This window comes from Carcharodon carcharias, chromosome 12 (assembly GCF_017639515.1).
Source record: "Carcharodon carcharias isolate sCarCar2 chromosome 12, sCarCar2.pri, whole genome shotgun sequence".
In the NCBI taxonomy this organism is placed as follows: domain Eukaryota; kingdom Metazoa; phylum Chordata; class Chondrichthyes; order Lamniformes; family Lamnidae; genus Carcharodon; species Carcharodon carcharias.
The window spans coordinates 98,716,378-98,736,286 of record NC_054478.1 but is presented as its reverse complement, the minus strand read 5'-3'; the positions used below and the strand labels follow the sequence as shown (position 1 = coordinate 98,736,286).

Here is a 19,909-nt window from a genome sequence, read left to right as displayed (position 1 = left end):
GGCCTTAATGTAGGTAATTATCATCTGATCTAGGGTGATCTCAACAAAATGAAAAAATGCTAATGATAAATGTTCTTTTGTATGGCTGGGCTGATCATGGAAATGTTCTACCTTCCCTGGAAGGATAAAGCTTTCCAGTAAACTCAGAGCTCCCTGCGGTAGCCTGATTTCAGAGCTAGGACGAGCAGTGATTTAAAGCTTCAGTGTAACAAAGCTGTATTGCTAACCAAGTTATGATAAAGGCGTTACAAATTGTTACAGGAAGATGTCCAAACCAGAAAGTCCTCCCTGACCTCTCAGTCTCACTTTCTGGTGATAGAGCATCCACTGATATCATTACAAGCCCACGGACTCCCACAGCTACCTCGACTACAGCTACTCATGCCCCGCTTCCTGTAAGGACTCCATTCCATTCTCTCAGTTCCTTCACCTCCGTCGCATCTATTCCAATGATGCTACTTTCCAAAAGTTATTCTAACATGTCTTCCTTCTTCCTTAACTGAGGTTTTCCACCCACGGTGGTTGACAAGGCCCTCAGCCGTGTCCGGCCCACCTCCCATGCATCTGCCCTCACACCTTGCTCTCCCTCCCAGAACTATGATAGGGTCCCCCTTGTCCTCACTTATCACCCCACCAGCCTCCGCATTCAAAGGATCACCCTCTGCCAACTCCAGCATGATGCCACCACCAAACACATCTTCCCTTCACTCCCCCCTGTCAGCATTCCGAAGGGACCGTTCCCTCGGGGACGCCCTGGTCCACTCCTCCATCACCCCCTACACCTCAACCCCCTCTCACAGCACCTTCCATACAATCGCAGAAGGTGCAACACCTGCCCTTTTACTTCCCCCCTCCTCACGGTCCAAGGGCCCAAACACCCCTTTCAGGTGAAGCAGCGCTTCACTTGCACTTCCCTCAATTTAGTCTACTGCATTTGCTGCTCCCAATGCGGTCTCCTCTACATTGGAGAGACCAAACGCAGACTGGGTGACCGCTTTGCGGAAAACCTTTGGTCTGTCCCCAAGCATGACCCAGACCTTCCTGTCGCTTGCCATTTCAACACACCATCCTGCTCTCATGCCCACATGTCTGTCCTTGGCCTGCTGCAATGTTCCAGTGAAGCTCAATGCAAACTGGAGGAACAGCACCTCATCTTCCGATTAGGCACTTTACAGCCTTCGGACTTAACATTGAGTTCAACAACTTCAGATCATGAACTCTCTCCTCCATCATCACCTCATTTTTGATCCCCTTTTTTCTAATAATTATTATATATTTTTATATATTTTTTCTTTTCCGACCTATTTCTATTATTATTTTTAAAATTTATTTCCATCCATTGTTTTATCTCCACCCTTCAACTTATTTCGATCCCTTCCCCCCACCCCACCCCCACTAGGGCCAGCTGTCACTTGCTCATCCTGCTTTCGCCCCTTGATGTCACCATTAGCACATCCTTTAGCTAATATCACCACTGTCAACACCCCTTTGACCTTTTGTTTATGACATCTTTGGCAATCTCTCCTTTGCCTCCACCTATCACTGGCCCTCTATCCAGCCTCACCTGTCCCACCCTCTCAAACACCTTATATTTCACCAATTTCTATTTCTCTTCAGTTCTGATGAAGAGTCATATGGACTTGAAACGTTAACTCTGTTTTCCTCTCTACAGATGCTGTCAGACCTGCTGAGTTTTTCCAGCTATTTTTGTTTTTGTTTCAGAAAGTCCTCAATCCAATTTGCAGATTTTGGTTGGAGCAATCATGGAGGTTTTTACATTTGGCCTTGATGCTAGGGCGGGAAAAATCAATCAAGATCCTTAAGGGGAAGACGAATTTGTTTTTTACAAAGCCATTGACGGCTAACAGTATCCGGTTAACTTTTCCTGAATGTATGCAATGCTGAACTAAGTGATTTTCTTTAAAATAAATTGCCCAGTTAAAACCATCAGTAAAGACTATTGCAATGACCACAGCATGTTAGTTTAACACAATAGCTTTTAGCAAATATGGGTCAGAGTCCAAATGGATGGTGGCATTTTCTTAACTTTGGAGAGACAGTATTTATGCACAGCACTTTGTGGATGGCTACAATGTAAGTAAACATTTTGAGTGCTAATTTGGATAGCCCCCAAAAACAGGCATGGCGATCACAATGCCTGATTAAATTATGCCTGTTCAATATAATGTAGATAACATGCTAACTCCGTATTGACTGCTTATTTGAATAATTGCTGCTTGCAACCACCCCTATCCACACTCTTCAATGGCTGCATGCAGCAGCAGGATCCTAAAATGGTAACTTGCTAGCAAGACTTAAAGCCAGCTTACACTGCTTAAAAGGGAGGTGCATTTTGGCTGGAGCATGTGCTGTCGATTGTTCAGGAAGATCTGGGAAATGATGAAGAATGGCATGATGCAGAAGCGCATCATGCTCCAAGGCTTGCGGACACTGCACTGGCAGCCTTGGTGGAGGAGATGGAAAGCAGGAGAGATACATTGTGTCTACAGCATGCCAGGAGCATGCGCAGAAGGCAGTGGAAACAGATAGGTGTAGAGGTCAATGCCAGGAGACAAGCCTCGATGTAGGACTGGACGAAGTTAAAGCATGAGTGGACAAGGTCCGTGAATACATCTTCAAATATATCCTAAAATCTGCACAGCCTCAGCTACTGCTCACATCACCACACCATATGAAACTCATCACTCATTTATCAACATTCTCTGTCAATCAGGACTCGTACCCAAGTCACATTCTATACCTCACCCTATCACACTTAGCACTGCTACATGTCTCAGGTCCACATCCCACAGGTTCACACATTGCCAGCTATTCAACCATGACAGCTACATCAGCCAAACTGATTGCATCACACCCACTAGCATACTTTCCTCTCTCTTCCAGGATATGGTGATGTACAATTAGTGGCAACAGAAGCAAACCGGAGGAGGACAGGCACACCTGCATGTCCTAACCCCCATGGAGGGGATGGTACTGGCCATTATTGGGACATCCATTGCAGAGGCCATGCCAGCAATCAGGCTGAAACTATTAAGAATGACGGTATCTCATACCTAATCCTCCTCCTTACATCCCACCTCACTCTTATCTCTCACTCTCTTTTGAGTTGCAAGCTGCAGGTGGTATAAGCATGTATCTGTTACATTCACCTGCCCACAACCCTACCCACAAGATACACAAGAAGTACAAACTGGTTAGACAATGGAGGAGCACGAAGAAGACGGTGATAATGAAGACACAACATCTTAACTTGATCTCGCATTCAAAACCACCAGTTCAGATACTGAGACTTTGTGTATCTTAAGAGGACAGTTTATAAGCAGGATCTTCAAGTGGTGAGATTCCCTGGGTATGGGTGGGAGACAAGGATAGAACAGGTTCTAGCTTCTTTGAGGTTTCTGCCACAGAGAATTCAGATAAGTACTTTGATAGAGCAGCCTACAGAACAACAACTACTTGTACTTGTATAGCTCATTTAACATAATGAAACATCTCAAGGCGCTTCACAGGGCATTATAGGACAGAGAGTTTTAAGGGGGAATTCCAGAGTTTGGGGCTGATGAAGTGATTAAAATCAGAGATACTCAAGGGGTCAGAATTAGAAGAGTGCAGGTATCCTGGAGGGTTTGGATCTGGAGGAGATTACAGAGATGGGGAGGGTGCAAGGCCTTAGAGGAATTTAAAAACACAGATGATGAACTTGCTTAACCAGCAGCCACTTTAGATCAAAGCAAAAAGCTCTATTTTTCTTTAGTTCTGATGAAGAGCCAAATGGACTCGAAACATTAACTCTGTCTTCCTCTCCACAGATGCTGTTAGACCTTCTGAGTTTTTCCAGCTATTTTTGTTTTTGAGCCAGTTTAGGTCAGTGAGGACACAGGTCTTAGTCAGCAAAACTTGATGCGAGTTGGGACATGTGCAGCAGAGCTTTCCATGATGTCTTATGGAGGTAGATTGCGTGAGGCTGGAGTGCATTAGAATAGTCAAATCTAGAGGTATCGAAGACATGGATGAGGTTTGAGCAGCAGATGAGCTGAAGCAAAGGTGGAGTCGGGCAATGCTACAGGGAATAGGCAGTTTTAGCGATGATATGGATATGTGGCTGGAAGCTCATTTCAGGGTCAAATATGAGACCAAGTTTGCAGATGGTCTGATTCAGTCTTAGACAGCTGCCAGGGAGAGGGATGGAATTTGTGGTGGGATCAAAGGCAATGGCTTCAGTCTTCCTAATATTTAATTGAAGGAAGTTTCTGGACAAGCAGTCCGATAATTTAGAGTCAGTGGAGAGATTGAGAAAGGTGGTGGTGAGGTAGAGAATGCTGATAGGTATGCACAAGATGATGCTTGGCACATTGGGAAGTTTTCCAGAAAACTTACAGCCAATGTCATGGAACAAGGAGGAGTCCGACACCAACTCTAAGTCCCTCACAACCTTATGTTTCAATAATATCACCTCTCGTTCTTATAAACTCCATTGATAATAGGCTCAATCTGCAGTACCTTTCCTCTTAAAGCAACCCCTTCATTCCAGAAATCAACCTAGAGAACCTTCTCTGAACAGCCCCCATTGCAAGTATATCCTTTCTTAAGTAAAGAGAGCAAAGCTGTACACAATACTCTAGGAATAGTCTCACCAAAGCCCTTTACAGCTGTAGTAAGACTTCCTTACTGTTATACTCCATCCTTTTTGCAATAAAGGCTAACATTTCGTTTGTCTTCCTAATTACTTCCTGTTGCTAACTTTTTGTGATTCATGTACAAGGACACCCAGATCTCGCCGTGCTGCAGCATTCTGCAGTGTCTCTCCATTTAAATAATATTCTGCTTTTCTATTTTTCCCACAAAAGTAGACAACCTCACATGTTCCCACATTATATTCTATCTGCCAACTTATGTATGCTCACTTTATCTATTTCCTTTGTGCAGACTTTGGGTGGAATTTAATGTCCTCTCCTGAGGCATATTTATAGGCAGGAGACATTTAATCAGGTAGGAGGCTGGTGGGAGGTTGGTGGAAGGGGATCTGAGGACTTCCCACCTCTGACCCAATTAAGTCCCAGGCAGTAAGGCTCATCTTGTCACTGCTACTTTTCAACTGGGGCAGTCAAGTAGAGGGAGCCTGAAAAGCAAACCATGACATTTTAGCATTTAGTCCCAATAGTTCCCCTAATACATTTTCTTTAGTGATAGTGATTGTTTTAAGTTCCTTGGTCCCTTTTGCCCATTGATTTCATTCTACTATTATTGGGATGCTTTTTGTGTCTCCTACCATGAAAGCAGATACAAAAGACCTGTTCAAAGCCTCTGCCAATTCCTTGTTTCCCAATATTAATTCCCCAGTTTCATCCTCGAAGGGACAACATTCTCTTTAGCTGCTCTCTTCCTTTTTATACACTTGTAGAAACTTTTACTGTCTGAGTTTTATATTTCTTGCTAGTTTACTTTCATATTCTAATTTCCTCTTTTATTTAGTCATCCTTAGCTGGTTTATAAACTTTTCCCAATCTTCTGGCCTACCATTAATCTTTACATTATTGAATGCCTTTTCTTTCAATTTGATATCCTTAACTTAATTAGCCATGGATAGCCTATCCTTTTTGCAGTGTTTCTTTCTCAATGACTTTACTGAGAGTTATAAATTATTGTTTTAAATGTTTGCCACTGCTTATCTACCATACCTTTTAACCAATTTCCCCATTCCACTATAGTCTTGTCACGTTAATGATCTGCTGTATCAGATTTCATGTAGCAGCATGGCTTTCATTGTATGCATACTGCACACCTGTATGTTGGGTGCACATTGGAGTCATCAACCATGTCATCAGCAGATAGCCCTTGTCACCCAATGATCATCCATTTATTTTCTGTGGTGTATACGTAGTTGCCACAGTGGACTACTGCAGAATGAAGGCATCATGACTGATACCAGGACACTGGGCATTGACCTGCATGATTCACTGCATATAGCCACACACGAGTTGAACAGTGAGGGAGCGGAAACCCTTTTATTTCTGGTATAGGGCAGAGTTGACCGGTAATGCCCACAAAATAATATGCACGTAGTTAATGACACCCTGCACCATGGAGAGACTGCATTCCTAGTAAAATTGCCTGCTCACATACCTGCTTGTCACTGGCAGAGAGAATGAGATGTAGTTGACTGTCATAGAGGGGAGGACCTTAGGGACCTCTAAGCAACAGTGGATGGCAAACCGAAAGGCGTTGCAAACATCTCCAATTGCAGGTTGGAAGGAGCCAGGTGCATTGAAAGTTCACAGCCACAGTCACTGACAATGCTGTTCTCATCATACTCTGAGGTTGCAGATGTGGCTGCAGCGGGTGGCAAATTTCAGTGCGGACACATCATATATTTTTCTATCTGAGGTTCGACTTATTCCTTGAACACGCTGGACAGATATAGCTTCTTGGTAAGAGCCCATTTCCCCATCTCCTCCCTCTCTTCCAGTACCTTGTCCAGACCTGTTTGTTCTTCAAATCATATGTAGCCTAAGGGGAATGTCTACAAGTGCATCCATATCTGAGAGCAACTGGTTTGCATAGAAGCTGTGAAGTCAGCAAAAATCCCTTAGCACCTGTCACATCACTCTCTGTAGACTTTTGCAGTTTGAAACAAATATAGAAAGCATCAAACACTTGCAGATTAGTAGCAACTTTAGAATAAATAATCCAGCAACCTGTAAGTATTGATGATGATCACTTTAAAAAGCACTGGTGGAGGGATTCTTCATGGTGCTTAACGAGTGTTTAGCTGTGTGAGGTTAAGAGAAGGCATTTGCTGAGTGCTGAGCTCCAAATTGGTGCCACTGGCATCAAATTAACGTGTACACTGATTGCTATCACGTTCTGCTTGTGCTGCATACTTCCGGTGGACATTCACTGCATGCATGCTTACACCCTCATCACTATAGCATCTGGCAGTATTCACTGCACTGGTAGTGCATTCATTGCAGACATTGTTTTCAAGCCCTAAGGTCACTCCCAACATCTAAAAACGGGTGCTCAAACTCTATGTCTCACCCTTTGTTGCTAAAGCATTTTTAAATTGCTTGCAGCAACTTGATGCACAATATTGAATTCATATTTTGAAAGCTTTATTTTCCTACTGTTGTCCTAAACTGCTCATTGGATGATTTACGTCTAAATGTTATTTGAGCTCCAATTCTTTTTTGTTCTATTTTAACTGTTGCTGCAAACTATTTCTGAAGTATTCCCTGATTTAATAAAGAAATATTGTCACATTCATTCAGATTCACAGCTAATACATTTTAATTAATCACATAGAAATAGGGCTTCATAGCTTCCAAAGATTAATCTGCAGTAACCTAAACTAAAGTTTGGGGATCATAACAGCTCAGTGTTGCACTGTGTATTGCTCTATTTTACAAGCTATCAGTCTATTACAAAACAATTTTTTATCTGCTTCTGTTCTGCAGACTATTTAAAACCAACAGTGTAGAAGAAATACTACAAAACCTGAAGCAAGATGGTAGTCGATTTGCACTTCAACACCTGGAGGTAAGGCACTTCAGATAACAACAGAAAGATTTGGAGCAATGTTACACCATTAGTTAAAGCCAGAGATGCATACTGATCCTCCAGTAACTTAACACTAATGCTGAGCCATAATGTAGTCAATTGGAAGGCCTACTGTTACAGTGGACAGACTTCTGAAGATAGTCATAGTGTATAGGAACCGTACACAACAAAAATGTAACTCTATAGCATTCAATAATTGCTTCATTGTGTATCGTGAAATTAAAATCTAAGAATTACTGACTTTATAGAGAGCTCAGTATTAATTCTTCTCTTGCCATCAAACTAACCTAAATTATGCTGAAGTATATATCCAACTCTCCAGCACTTTCCAAGTAACCAGTCCTATATGCATGATCCCAGACAGTTACTGCGAGTCTAGTTATCGGGCAGAATAATAGCTAAATCAGATCTTGTCAAAAATGGGAACCTTGCATGTGGCAACCCTCTTATGTGCCAACCTCCCCACCTACCTAGGAACAGTGATGCCCATATCTGTGCTGACCAGCTGCTTAAATAGTTCAGGAGGTGAAATCAGCAGGGGAAAAAAATACATTGTGTATTGTGACCTGGAGTACATTGCCTGGAAGTGTGGTGGAGCAGATTCAATGATAACTTTCAAAGGGGAATTGTATAAGTTCTTGAAAGGAAAGGTTTGCTGTGCTATTGGGAAAGAGCAGGTGTATGGGACCAAATGGATAGCTCTTTCAAAGAATCAGCACAAATACAATGGGGCGAAAGGCCTCCTCCTGTATCATTATTATAGGAGAAACTGAGAATTGACCTTCAGGTACGATAATCGATGTTAGGTCCTTCATGTAGTGATTGTAAGCATCCTTGATGCAGAGCTTTGGGCGACCTACTGGTCGTCCAGCTCTGCCTCCCTCACCAGACAGAGAGTTCTTGGGTTTGTGACTGTCTTCCCACCTGCAGATGAAGCTGCCTCAGTTTGATGAGTGCTAACAAACTTGGGAGCTCTGCCTTTGAGAGGACTGCTGCATTTGTGATTTTTGTCCTGCCAAGATATACCCATAATGCGCCACAGACAGCAAAGATGGAAACTGTTGAGTTCCTTTTCTCAATAGCTGTAAGTTATCCATGTTTCACAAACATACAGCAAAATGCTGAGAACACAAGCCTTATAAACCATCAGCTTGGTCCTAAGAGTCAGCTTGATGATATTCCATACACATTTCATGGTTTGGCCAAAGGTGGGATGCAATGGCATACTGGTATTGTCACTGGACTAGTAATCCAGAGACCCTGGGTTTGAATCCTGCCACAGATGGTAAAATTTGAATTCAGTAAAAATCTGGAATTAAAAGTTTAATGATGACCATGAAACCATTGTCTATTGTTGTGAAAACCCACTTGGTTCACTAATGCCCTTTAGGGAAGGAAACCTGCCTTCTTTACCTGGCCTGGCCTACATATGACTCCAGATCCACAGCAGTGAGGTTGGCTCTTAAATGCCCTCTGAACAAGGGCAATTAGGGATGGGAAATAAATGCTGGCCTAGCCAGCCATGCCCACATCCCATGAATGAATAAAAAAGTTCTGAACCAAGGGATGGATTATCTGCCACCATGGACCCAAAGTAGCAGTAGTGTTATTTAATGTGATCAGGGATGGAGACGTGACACCTTGTCCCTTCTCCCTTGACCACGATTTTCTTGACACTTAATAATCAAGGAGAATAAGTTACAGGCATGGGAGAGCTAATCCATGAATCTTTGTAGCCAAGTTGCCATGTGGGCGACTAGCGCAGCATTATCAGCATAGAGGAAACTCTCAGATAAGGAGGCAGTGTTTTTGACTTTGCTTTCAGTCTTTATAGATTGTACAGCTTACCATCTGACCTAGTATGCAAGTAGAGTCCTTCTCTTGACCCCTTCAGCTTGTAGGTTTCCATTCTCACAAGCAGTTTGGTTTTCTTGACATAAGTTGATTCATTGTTTACTTGTGTAATACCTCTACCTCCCCTTCATTTGCATAGTTGTCTTGGTTATTTCCAGGTTATGCAATGCTTTAGCTGTTGGTTTTATGCTGTGCATCATGTTGGCTTTGTTTTTTGCATTAATAATCGATGTCATCTCAGTTGAACAGATCTCTAACCAGACCTCCTTGCAGGCTCCGCCTTTACCAAATGATGCTTTGCTGCTGATTGAGCTTAGTGGCTTCCAGGCTTTATCAATGTCAGCATTGGCACTCCCTGGTAAACCTTTGTTTAGTAGCAGTCATTATAGTGACAGTGTGATGTGCTGGTATCTAGCATTGTTGCTGTGCAAGGGATGTTGATGCATGGAGGGCTATCATGTTTGGAACTGTGGAACTTTCAAAGATGCACTTTCACTCTGCTGCTGAGAGTGGTTGATGTCGCAATCTGTGGTGTTGTAGGTGTGGTTGTGGAGAATGCTGGGTAGATTGCACTTTCTTGTGATGACCAGGTCTAGTTGGTACCAATGTTCAGACCTTTGGTTATGCCATGATACCTTTCAGTGATGTCTGCACTAGAAGAAGATGTTGGTAGGAAAATGTGAAGTTGTTCACTTTGGCAGAAAGAATAAAAAAACAGAGTATTACTTAAATGGAGAACGGCTGCAGAATTCCAAGGTGCAGAGAGATCTAGGTTTTCCAGTGCATGAGTCACAAAAGTTAATGCATGTATAGCAAGTAATTAAGAAGGCTAATGGAATTCTATTACAAGAGGAATTGAGCATAAAAGTAGGGATGTTATTTTTCAGTTATACAGGGCATTAGTGAGACCACATCCTGAATACTTTGCGCAGTTTTGGTCTCCTTATTTAAGGAAGGATGTAAATGCGTTGGAGGCGATTCAGAGGAGGTTTACTAGATTGATACCTGGAATGAGTGGATTGTCTTATGAGGAAAGGTTAGACAGACTGGGCATGCTTCTACTGGAGTTTAGAAGAGTGAGGGGTGACTTGATTGAAGTATATTAGATCCTGAACAGCATTGACAAGGTAAAGTAGAAAGAATGTTTCCTCTTGTGGGTGAGTCCAGACCTAGGGGGTACTGTTTTAAAATTAGGGAGTGCCCATTTAGGACAGAGATGAGGAGAATTTTTTTCTCTCAGAGAGTTGTGTGACTTTGGAGCTCTCTTTTCTCTCAGAAGGCGGTGGAGGCAGGATCATTGAACATTTTTAAGGCAGAGGTCGATAGATCCTTGTTAGACAATGGAATCAAAGGTTATCGGGGGTAGATAGGAATGTGGAATTCGAAACATAAACAGATCAGCCATGATCTTAATGAATGGCGGAGCAGGCCCGAGAAGCTGAATGACCTAATTCTCCTACTCCATATGTTCGTATGTTTGTGACACAGAGTTCATTCAGGGCACAAAGCTCAAGAAGGCATTAACCATTGTCGAACCAAGGCACACTGGATATGAATCACTGTCTGCCCCAACACGTGCATTGAAGTCAGCCAACATGAATAGCCTTAGAGACCCCCAATTAGCCCTTCACTCAGCACTAAAACCAGGCCAGAAAATATGTAGCCGCTGGTTAATCACTGAAGCTTCCCCCAGACGCACAAGGTCTTGCACGACCCCAGCTGGACCTGCGAGGCCGGGAGAACAGCTCCCTGAATGGCTGGAGGGAAGGGTCCCCTCCCCGACTCTAAAGATCAGCTCCTAAGGCCAATCCAAACCCCCACTTCCTGTGGCTTCCAGCCAGCCCCCCACACAGGCCATACATCATGCTAGGTCCTGGCTCCCCCCACCTCACCAAGGAAAAGCCCCACTTAAAAATGGCCCCTCTGCCTCTCACCAACCTTCCAGTTTGCAACCTCTCCCACTTGCCAACTCTCTCCCACTTACTACCACTCTCCCGCTCACTGACTCTCGCCCACTCCCCAACTCTCTCATTCACTGCCTCCCTGAAATGCATCTATTCTGAGCTACTCAGCTATTCCGAGTTCCATATACTTACCACTCTTTTTGTTGAAGCTAGTATAGCATGATTAAACATTGTTTCAGGGATGAATGATATAAAGATTTGAATTAAATGTTAAATTGAAGACTGCACAAAAAAAAACAATGTTTGATCCCTCCATTCTTGCAACCTACTGCCAGTCAGCTTAACCTCAATGGTGGGGAGCTTTTAGAAATGATAATTCAGATCAAAATTAACAGTCACTTGGGCAAACGCAGATTTATTATGGAAAGACAGCATGGATCTCTTAAGGGCAAATCATGTTTAACTAACATGCTTGAGTTTTTTTGATGAAGTAACAGAAGTTAGATGAGGGCAACGAGGTTGATATGGTGTTTAGCTTCCATGCTAGAAGCAGGCCCTGCCCACAAACTTGGCATGGCCCCAGTTCATTGATCACCACTGGGAGTTTCCACTGATTATGCTCCTTTGAAGGCCTTCAAAGAGGCTCCAAAAATTAAGCTGGAATCTTTTGGACCAAAAAACACTAATAAATACATCTAAAATGTTTTTCCTGATTCTGTTTTCAATTTACTAAGGAACTCCCTACTCTATCCTAATCTAGCTAGGAGCTAGTTTTGTATATTTTTTAAAAGTCACTTTCAGTAATTTAAAACTGTGTGACTCACAACTGGTAGATTGGCACTATTAAATGCTTAGTTTTTATGGTAAATGCATTTTCTGCTGTATTAATCAAACTGCATCAAATTATCGCTCTTAAATATAATCAAGGAGTATTTTTGAAACAAAATTTTAAAAGCGCTATCTGATTGCACTGGTTCATGGCACATTTGTATTTGGCATTTACACAAATAAGTGTGAGTGGAGGCTCGGGGTTGAATTTTGGGGACCAGGAGATGGTAGTGAGGCGGGGGCTGAGGTGGTGAACGAAAACTCTGGCACCAGTCAATGTGCCAGTTTCCTGATGCTGTTCCAGTGCTGAGTTGTTTCATCAGGGCAGGGGCGGAGAGGGCAGCCATGAGATCCTCCCAGTCAATTTAAGAAGGCCAATTCACATTGTTAAAGAGCTCATTGCGAGCTTGTTAAGGGGCATGTTCTGATTTTCATGGGGTCACAGGCGCCTCAGGCGTTGTCCAGAGCAGACCAGGTAAATGGAGGTAGACACACACTGGGAAGCCCATCATGGCTAGCCCAAGGAATTAGCTGGATCCCATGAAAGGGTGAATAAAGCAGAGGGAAACTCAGCCATTGGGAGACAGGTACCATCAGCTCATCGCAGCTGGTAGGGACAGTGGGCAGTATCAATAAGGCATTGCAGTGGGTCGTCGCCCTCCTGGCATTTCAGGAGCATATGAGGAAGGGTCAAGGCTGCCAAACACAATTAGTGGGGGCACCTGAGCACAAGAAGGCTGCAGCTGGTAATGGTGGCATGACTGTCAGATTTTGGGTCCAGTGGCAATGTGGAGCAGCATCCTCTATAGGAAGGGCAGAGCCCCAGGCATCAGCAGAGATAAGGACAAGAAGGACATGGAGGCCAAATACTTAGCAGAGAAGAAGGTGCTACCTTGAGATGACAAAGAATCAGTACCACAGAAGACTGCGACTCTCCACAGAGATCCATGTCCTTATCGCTAAAGACCTCGCACCTTGCAGCACTGCTCACCATGCCCGGCCAGTAGATGTCATAGTCACTATGTCCCTAAACTTCTTCGGTCCAGGCTCCTTCCAAGGATCAACTGCAGACCTTGGTGACATCTCGCAAATGGCTACACACCACTGCATCTTGCAGGTCATTTTAAGCCCTATTTGTCAGAGCCTGGACAGTTCATTCTGTCCCTGACAGATGAGGCCCTGCAGGCACAAAGGACAGTAGTTTTCGTCTCCCCTCACTGGATTCTCCCAGGTGTGTATGTTACGATCCCTATAGGCACCTGAATATTTTCAAAACAATTATATGAATTCCCCAGCAACCAACCAAAAAGAATCGCATGACAGGATTTCACATTTTAAGACTTTTACTGTAACAAACAAACTAAAATCAAACACACTAAACATTACTTAATCGGCAACCAATACACCAAACTACATAGATGGTACTTCCCCACTAACTGAAACAAGCAAAATACTTTCGGACCCATTTGTAGGTTACGCCCCATTCCCAGCAAATATGTAGCCTTGATGATTAAGTCCCATGCTCCACCGGCTTTCCAGCAGGTTCCCTGCCACACCAGCACATGTCTTCCAGTATCCTCTGAAAGTCGATCCATTCAGATTTTTGAGTATTCCTGAACCGGCTTCCAGCAGCAAGGCTCACATGTGGGACTTGAAGTGTCAGTTTTTACCTGGCACTCATAAAGGAAAACAGTGCACGTTTACAGGAAAAAGACACACCAGTGACCCATTCAGTGCTCTGTGCAACACTTTGGGCCTCCAAATTCGACTGCTTATACGATGCTGTCCTTATGATCTCAGAGAAGGTGAATGAATGCAGCCTGCTCGCTTGCCTCCGCCTGCAGCTGAAATACTTGTAGCAGTCATCCTTGTTGTGGAGGTAGCTGTGAGGATATCTTCAGAGGCTGCTGCATCTGCAGGAGCAGCCTCTGTCACTGGACCGTGCTGTACAAATGCTCCTTTTGTCAAAGGGGCTAAGGAGGCCAAAGATGATGACACCCCATGTAGGGTGGAACCCGCATCCTCCTCGGTGACTGCCTTGGCTGCGCACCAGGTAACTGGAGGGGGCACCAGCTGGGGTGCAACTGGAATCCCCTCCAGACATCTCTGCACCATCAATGCCACTGACTAGTCCAAGCTACATTGTATGACATGCATCCAGGGCATGTCAGTATGCACCCCTTGCATGCCCTCCAAGTGCTTCTGCATATGACTCTCCATGAGACTGGTCACTTTCTCAATGGAAGAGCTGATATGCTCAAAAACCAAAGTAATGCACATGGGCCACATGGATGACTCCATTCTCTGCCTATGACCCTACACTTCCTCAGGGAACTCCCAACATTGGAGCTCATCTGTTCCTGCTGGTCTAAGTATAGCCTCCTTTCCAGTGACTCCTGAGACCCTGCATCTGTACCCAGGTGAACAAAGCTGTGCCTGTTCTCCATCCTCCGAGGGCCTCTGCCCACAGCTGCCTCTACCTCTGGCATCTCCTTTTGCTTACTAGTTTCATGCTCAACATCCAGTTTCACCCTATTCAACCGTGTGCAAGGACCCACTGACATGAACATATCTGCACTAGTGAAGGGTACACTTATAAAGTATGATGATGCTTCTTCAGAGCTCTGTTGTGGCTGCTGTTGGCCCACTGGCGGTGAGGATGTTGGTCTCCTTGGTTCGAGATCTGCACCTGTGGAAGATACGAAAAGAGATTATGAGAACTAGTCTTGCACAACAGAAGCATCAGCAGTGCTGAGGATTTCCAATGGAACTCAGTGCTAGGGCATGCTGTCGGATGGGCTGAAGCACAATGCACATCCCTTAATGAATGCCTTGCCCTCTATAATCTCCATCTCCACTGCGGATGCCCATTTCACCATACTTCCTGATGGCCCGTCACCTTGGTGATGCTCATTGCCCTCTCCATAGTTGTAATCACATAAAGACAGGGAAGCCCTCCTCAGTCTGTGTCCTCTTCAGGGCATTAAGTGCCCATTTCTCCTGTAAGGACAAAACAGAGCATGATAAAGTATTGCTGTCCTGTATGGCCGATTCCAGATGCTTCTGTTAATTAAAAGTTGCATGTTTCAGTACTGGCAAGCTCTCGGCATCACTATAAAGTGACTATCACTTTGAGCCATTCTGAGGGGTCAATAGGTGTGCTTGGCATACACTCCTGTCATGTTCAGGAGCGGTTTGTGCCCTGAAGGTGCTTAATAGGTCTGTCTGATGGAGGGTGAATAACCAGAGGCCTGTCCTGAGGGTTGTGGGTTGCATACACCTTGCTGCAAGTCATCGAACTCTTTCTGACACTTCTTCTACTGACTGTGTCAGCTGTGTCCGTCCAGGCCTGTTTAGTCTGGATGGGTGGCCTCCTTCTGCTGCCCTTCAGAAAGAAGACCTCTCTCCTCTCCCTACAGGCCCACATCTGAGAATCAAGGGGCTGCCCTGCCCCGGGTTCTAGTCCTTTGGCTCTCCTGAAACATACTCTCAATTTAATCATTTCTAAACTGAAGCTACAGTACTCAAACATCAGCCCCAAATGGTTGCTGTAGTCTGTTTAAACCCGACTTCCACTTGAGTAGACCTGCCTCCATTCCCGTCCCTGTGACCTCTAATTGGCTGCCAAACCATTCTCTATGCCAAGTAAAAGGGTGCCCCCATGAAGGTTGGAGCTGATGACTGTTTACCGCCGGGCAGATTCAGGACCCAGGATCTGTCCCAACTTCCATTTCCCACCCCAGTGGGTAAATTCCTGCCCAGGATCTTGGATGGGATGGGAAGCACTTTTCAAAATGGGTGCAATTTATACTGGAATCGCCGATTGTACCCAAAGCAAAAACTCTACCCCTATATCTTTTTAGACTCAGTTACCTTAATTATGATGGGATTACTGAACCTTTCTATGCCCTTTCAAGATTCCTCCAGTCATGTCCAACATCAAGAAGTACTGATTCAACAATTTACATTTATGTAGCACCTTTAATACAATAAAATAACCTCAATTAATTTGAGGGGAAGTGGTAAGAGATTTCATGGGCTTCAGAGTCAGTTTGAGGATTGCCAGGGCCAAGCCCTCTCGACTGTACACCACTGTTAGTCAATTCTCCCAACTCAAACACCAAGCATGAATCAGGCATGTGGCTGCAGATGTGCAGAAGATATTTCCTGATGCAACTTCTTAATCCAGAGCTGATTTTTATACACAGATACTGGCCTGTGGACACAAACTGGGAAATATTATGTGAAGTCCAGCATATGTCACCATAAAGACAATAGTTATACCGAGTTACTGTTACGAGGAAGAAGTCAACTTGCAGTGTTGTGGCTAACAAAGAAAAATTTTCCAGGTGTATTTCACCCAATTGAGTAATTTTGAAGGGCAGTCACTGTTGTTACATGGGCAAACATGGCAATTTGCCCTACACATGGTGAAGTTTCACAGATAACAATAAATTAAAGACCAGAGAATCTCTTTTTGATGATATTGATGAAAGGCAGAATGTGGGTCACATTACTGTTCTTTGACTAGTGCCATAGGATCTTATATGTCTCTCTGAGTAAGATGATGAGGCTCTGGTTTAATATTGCATCCAAAAGGCAGCACTTGTGACCATACAGTGCAGTCTCAATCCAACACTGAAGTGTAAGCATAGGTTGCGTACTGAAATTCACAGTAGGGCTTGAAACTTCTGACTCAGAAGTGACAGCAATACAATGTAAAGCCAACCTGACACTAGTAGTTAATGTAGAAATGTTAACCTATTCTTTGAATCTTTTTTTAGTATAAAATTTGGTAGCACAATTTGTATAGCACAATGTTTGGATATAAAAATAAACTTACTCGCTGCAAAGTAGGAAAGATGGTGATGTAATGATAATGTCACTCAACTAGTAATCCAAAGGCCTAGGTTAATGCTCTGGGGATATGGGTTCAAATCTCACCATGGCAGCTAGTGGAATTTAAATTCAATTAATAAATCTGGAATTAAAAGCTCGTCTCAGTAATGATGACCAAGACAACTATCTTTCATTGTTGTAAAAACCCATCTGACTCACTAATGTCCTTTAGGGAAGGAAATCTGCCATCCTTACTTGGTCTGGCCTACATGTGACTACAGACCCACAACAACGCAGTTGACTTTTAACAGCCCTCTTTACAGATAATGTCCCAGACACCTGGGTATGTCCTCTCCCGCCAGCTGGATGTACCCAACAGAGGTGGTGGTATAGTGGCATACAGTTGGGAGGGAGTTGCCCTGGGAGTCCTCAACATCAACTCCAGACCCCATGAAGCCTCATGGTATCAGATCAAACATGGGCAAGGAAATTTCCTGCTGATTACCACGTACCGCCTTCCCTCAGCTGATGAATCAATGCTCCTCCATGTTGAACATCTCTCCTCCGCACAGTCGTTGTGGAGACAAAGTCCCACCTTCACATTGAAGATACCCTCCATCGTGTTGTGTGGCACTACCGTCATGCTGAATGGGATAGATTTCGAGCAGATCTAGCAACTCAAGACTGGGCATCCATGAGGCGCTGTGGGCCATCAGCAGCAGCAGAATTGTATTCAAACACAATCTGTAACCTCATGGCCCGGCACATCCCCAACTCTACCATTACCATCAAGCCAGGGGATCAACCCGGGTTCAATGAAATGTGCAGGAGGGCATGACAGGAGCAGCACTAGGCACACCTGAAAATGAGATGTCAGCCTGGTGAAGCTATAACACAGGGCTATTTGCATGCCAAACAGCATAAGCAGCAAGTGATAGACAGAGCTAAGAGATCCCACAACCAACGGATCAGATCCAAGCTCTGCAGTCCTGCCACATCCAGTCATGAATTGTGGTGGACAATTAAACAACTCATTGGGAGCCCAGCATGTCAGCGCAAAAGATAAAGCTGAAGCATTGCTACAATCTTCAGCCAGAAATGCCAAGTGGATGATCCATCTCTGCCTCCTCTGGAGGTCCCCAGCATCACAGATGCCAGTCTTCAGCCAATTCGATTTGCTCCATGTGATATCAAGAAGTGGCTGGAGGCACTGGATACTGCAAAGCCTATGGGCCCTGACAAGATTCCGGCAATGTACTGAAGACGTGCTGCAGAACTTGCTGCACCCCTAGCCAAGCTGTTCCAGTACAGCTACAACACTGGCACCTACCCGGCTATGTGGAAAATTGCCCAGGTGCATCCTGTACATAAAAAGCAGGACAAATCTAACCCGGCCAGTTACCGCCCCATCAGTCTACTCTCAATCATCAGTAAAGTAATGGAAGGGGTCATGAGCAGTGCTATCAGGTGGCACTTGCTTAGCAATAACCTGCTCACTGACACCCAGTTTGGGTTCTGCCAGGGCCACTAAGTTCCTGACCTCATTGCAATCTTGGTTCAAACATTGACAAAAGAGCTGAACTCCCGAGGTGAAGTGAGAATGACTGCCCTTGATATCAAGGCTGCATTTTACTGAGTGTGGCATCAAGGAGCCTAGCAAAACTGGAGTCAATGGGAATCGGGGGAAAATGCTCCACTAGTTGGAGTCATACCTAGCACAAAGGAAAATAGTTGTGATTGTTGGAGGTCAGTCATCTCAGCTCCAGGACATCGCTGCAGGAGTTCTTCAGGGTAGTGTCCTCAGCCCAACCATCTTCAGCTGCTTCATTAATGACTTTCCTTCCATAATATGGTCAGAAATGGGGATGTTCGCTGATGCTTGCACAATGTTCAGCACCATTCACAACTCCTCAGATACTGAAGCAGTCCATGTCCAAATGCAGCTAGACCTGGATAATATCCAGACTTGGGCTGACAAGTGGCAAGTGACATTCGTGCCACACAAGTGCCAGGCAATGACCACCTCCAATAAGAGAGAATCTAACATCCCACCTTGATGTTCAATGGCATTACCATCACTGAATCCCCCATTATCAACATCCTGGGGGGGATTTACCATTGCCCAGAAACTGAACTAGACTAGCCATATAAATACTGTGGCTACAAGAGCAGGTCAGAGGCTAGGAATCCTGCGACAAGTAACTCACCACCTGACTACCCAAAGCCTGTCCACCATCTACAAGACACAAGTCAGGATTGTGATGGAATACTCCTCACTTGCCTAGATGAGTGCAACTCCCACAACACTCAAGAAGCTTGACACCATCCAGGACAGATCAGTCTGCTTGATTGGCACCACGTCCACAAACATTCACTCCCTCCACCGTCGCACAGTAGCAGCAGTGTGTCCCATCTACAAGATGCACTGCAGGAACTCACCAAGGCTCCTTAGACAGCATCTTCCAAACCCACAATCATTACCATCTAAAAAGACAAGGGCAGCGGATAGATGGGAACATCACCACCTGGAAGTTCCTCTCCAAGCCACTCACCATTCTGCCTTGGAAATATATCGTCGTTCCTTCACTGTTGCTGGGTCAACATCCTGGAACTCCCTTCCTAACAGCGCTGTGGGTGTACCTACACCACATGGACTGCAGCAGTTCAAGAAGGCAGCTCACCACCACCTTCCCAAGAGTAACTAGGGATGGGCAATAAATACTGGCCCAGCCAGTGAAGCCCACACCCTGTGAACGAATAAAAAAAGCAAAATGGGCTAGCAAGCCACTCAGTTTAAGGGTAATTAGGGATGGGCAACAAATGCTGGCCTTGCCAGTGATGCCCACATCCCATGAAACAAGGGTTAATGTTGGTTCTGTAAGCCAATGTATTACAATATGTTAGTT

At 44.5% G+C, this 19,909-nt stretch overlaps 1 protein-coding gene across 3 annotated transcripts in view; it reads left to right on the top strand.

The window, feature by feature from the left end:
• The window catches only part of hibch (3-hydroxyisobutyryl-CoA hydrolase), a 187,105-nt gene that overhangs the window by 118,559 nt on the left and 48,637 nt on the right, over positions 1 to 19,909 (top strand). For all 3 annotated transcript variants that reach the window (XM_041200215.1, XM_041200216.1, XM_041200214.1), the window contains one exon: positions 7,476 to 7,557. In XM_041200215.1, the coding sequence (XP_041056149.1) occupies positions 7,476 to 7,557 (82 nt within the window). The remainder of the gene's footprint in view (positions 1 to 7,475; positions 7,558 to 19,909) is intronic.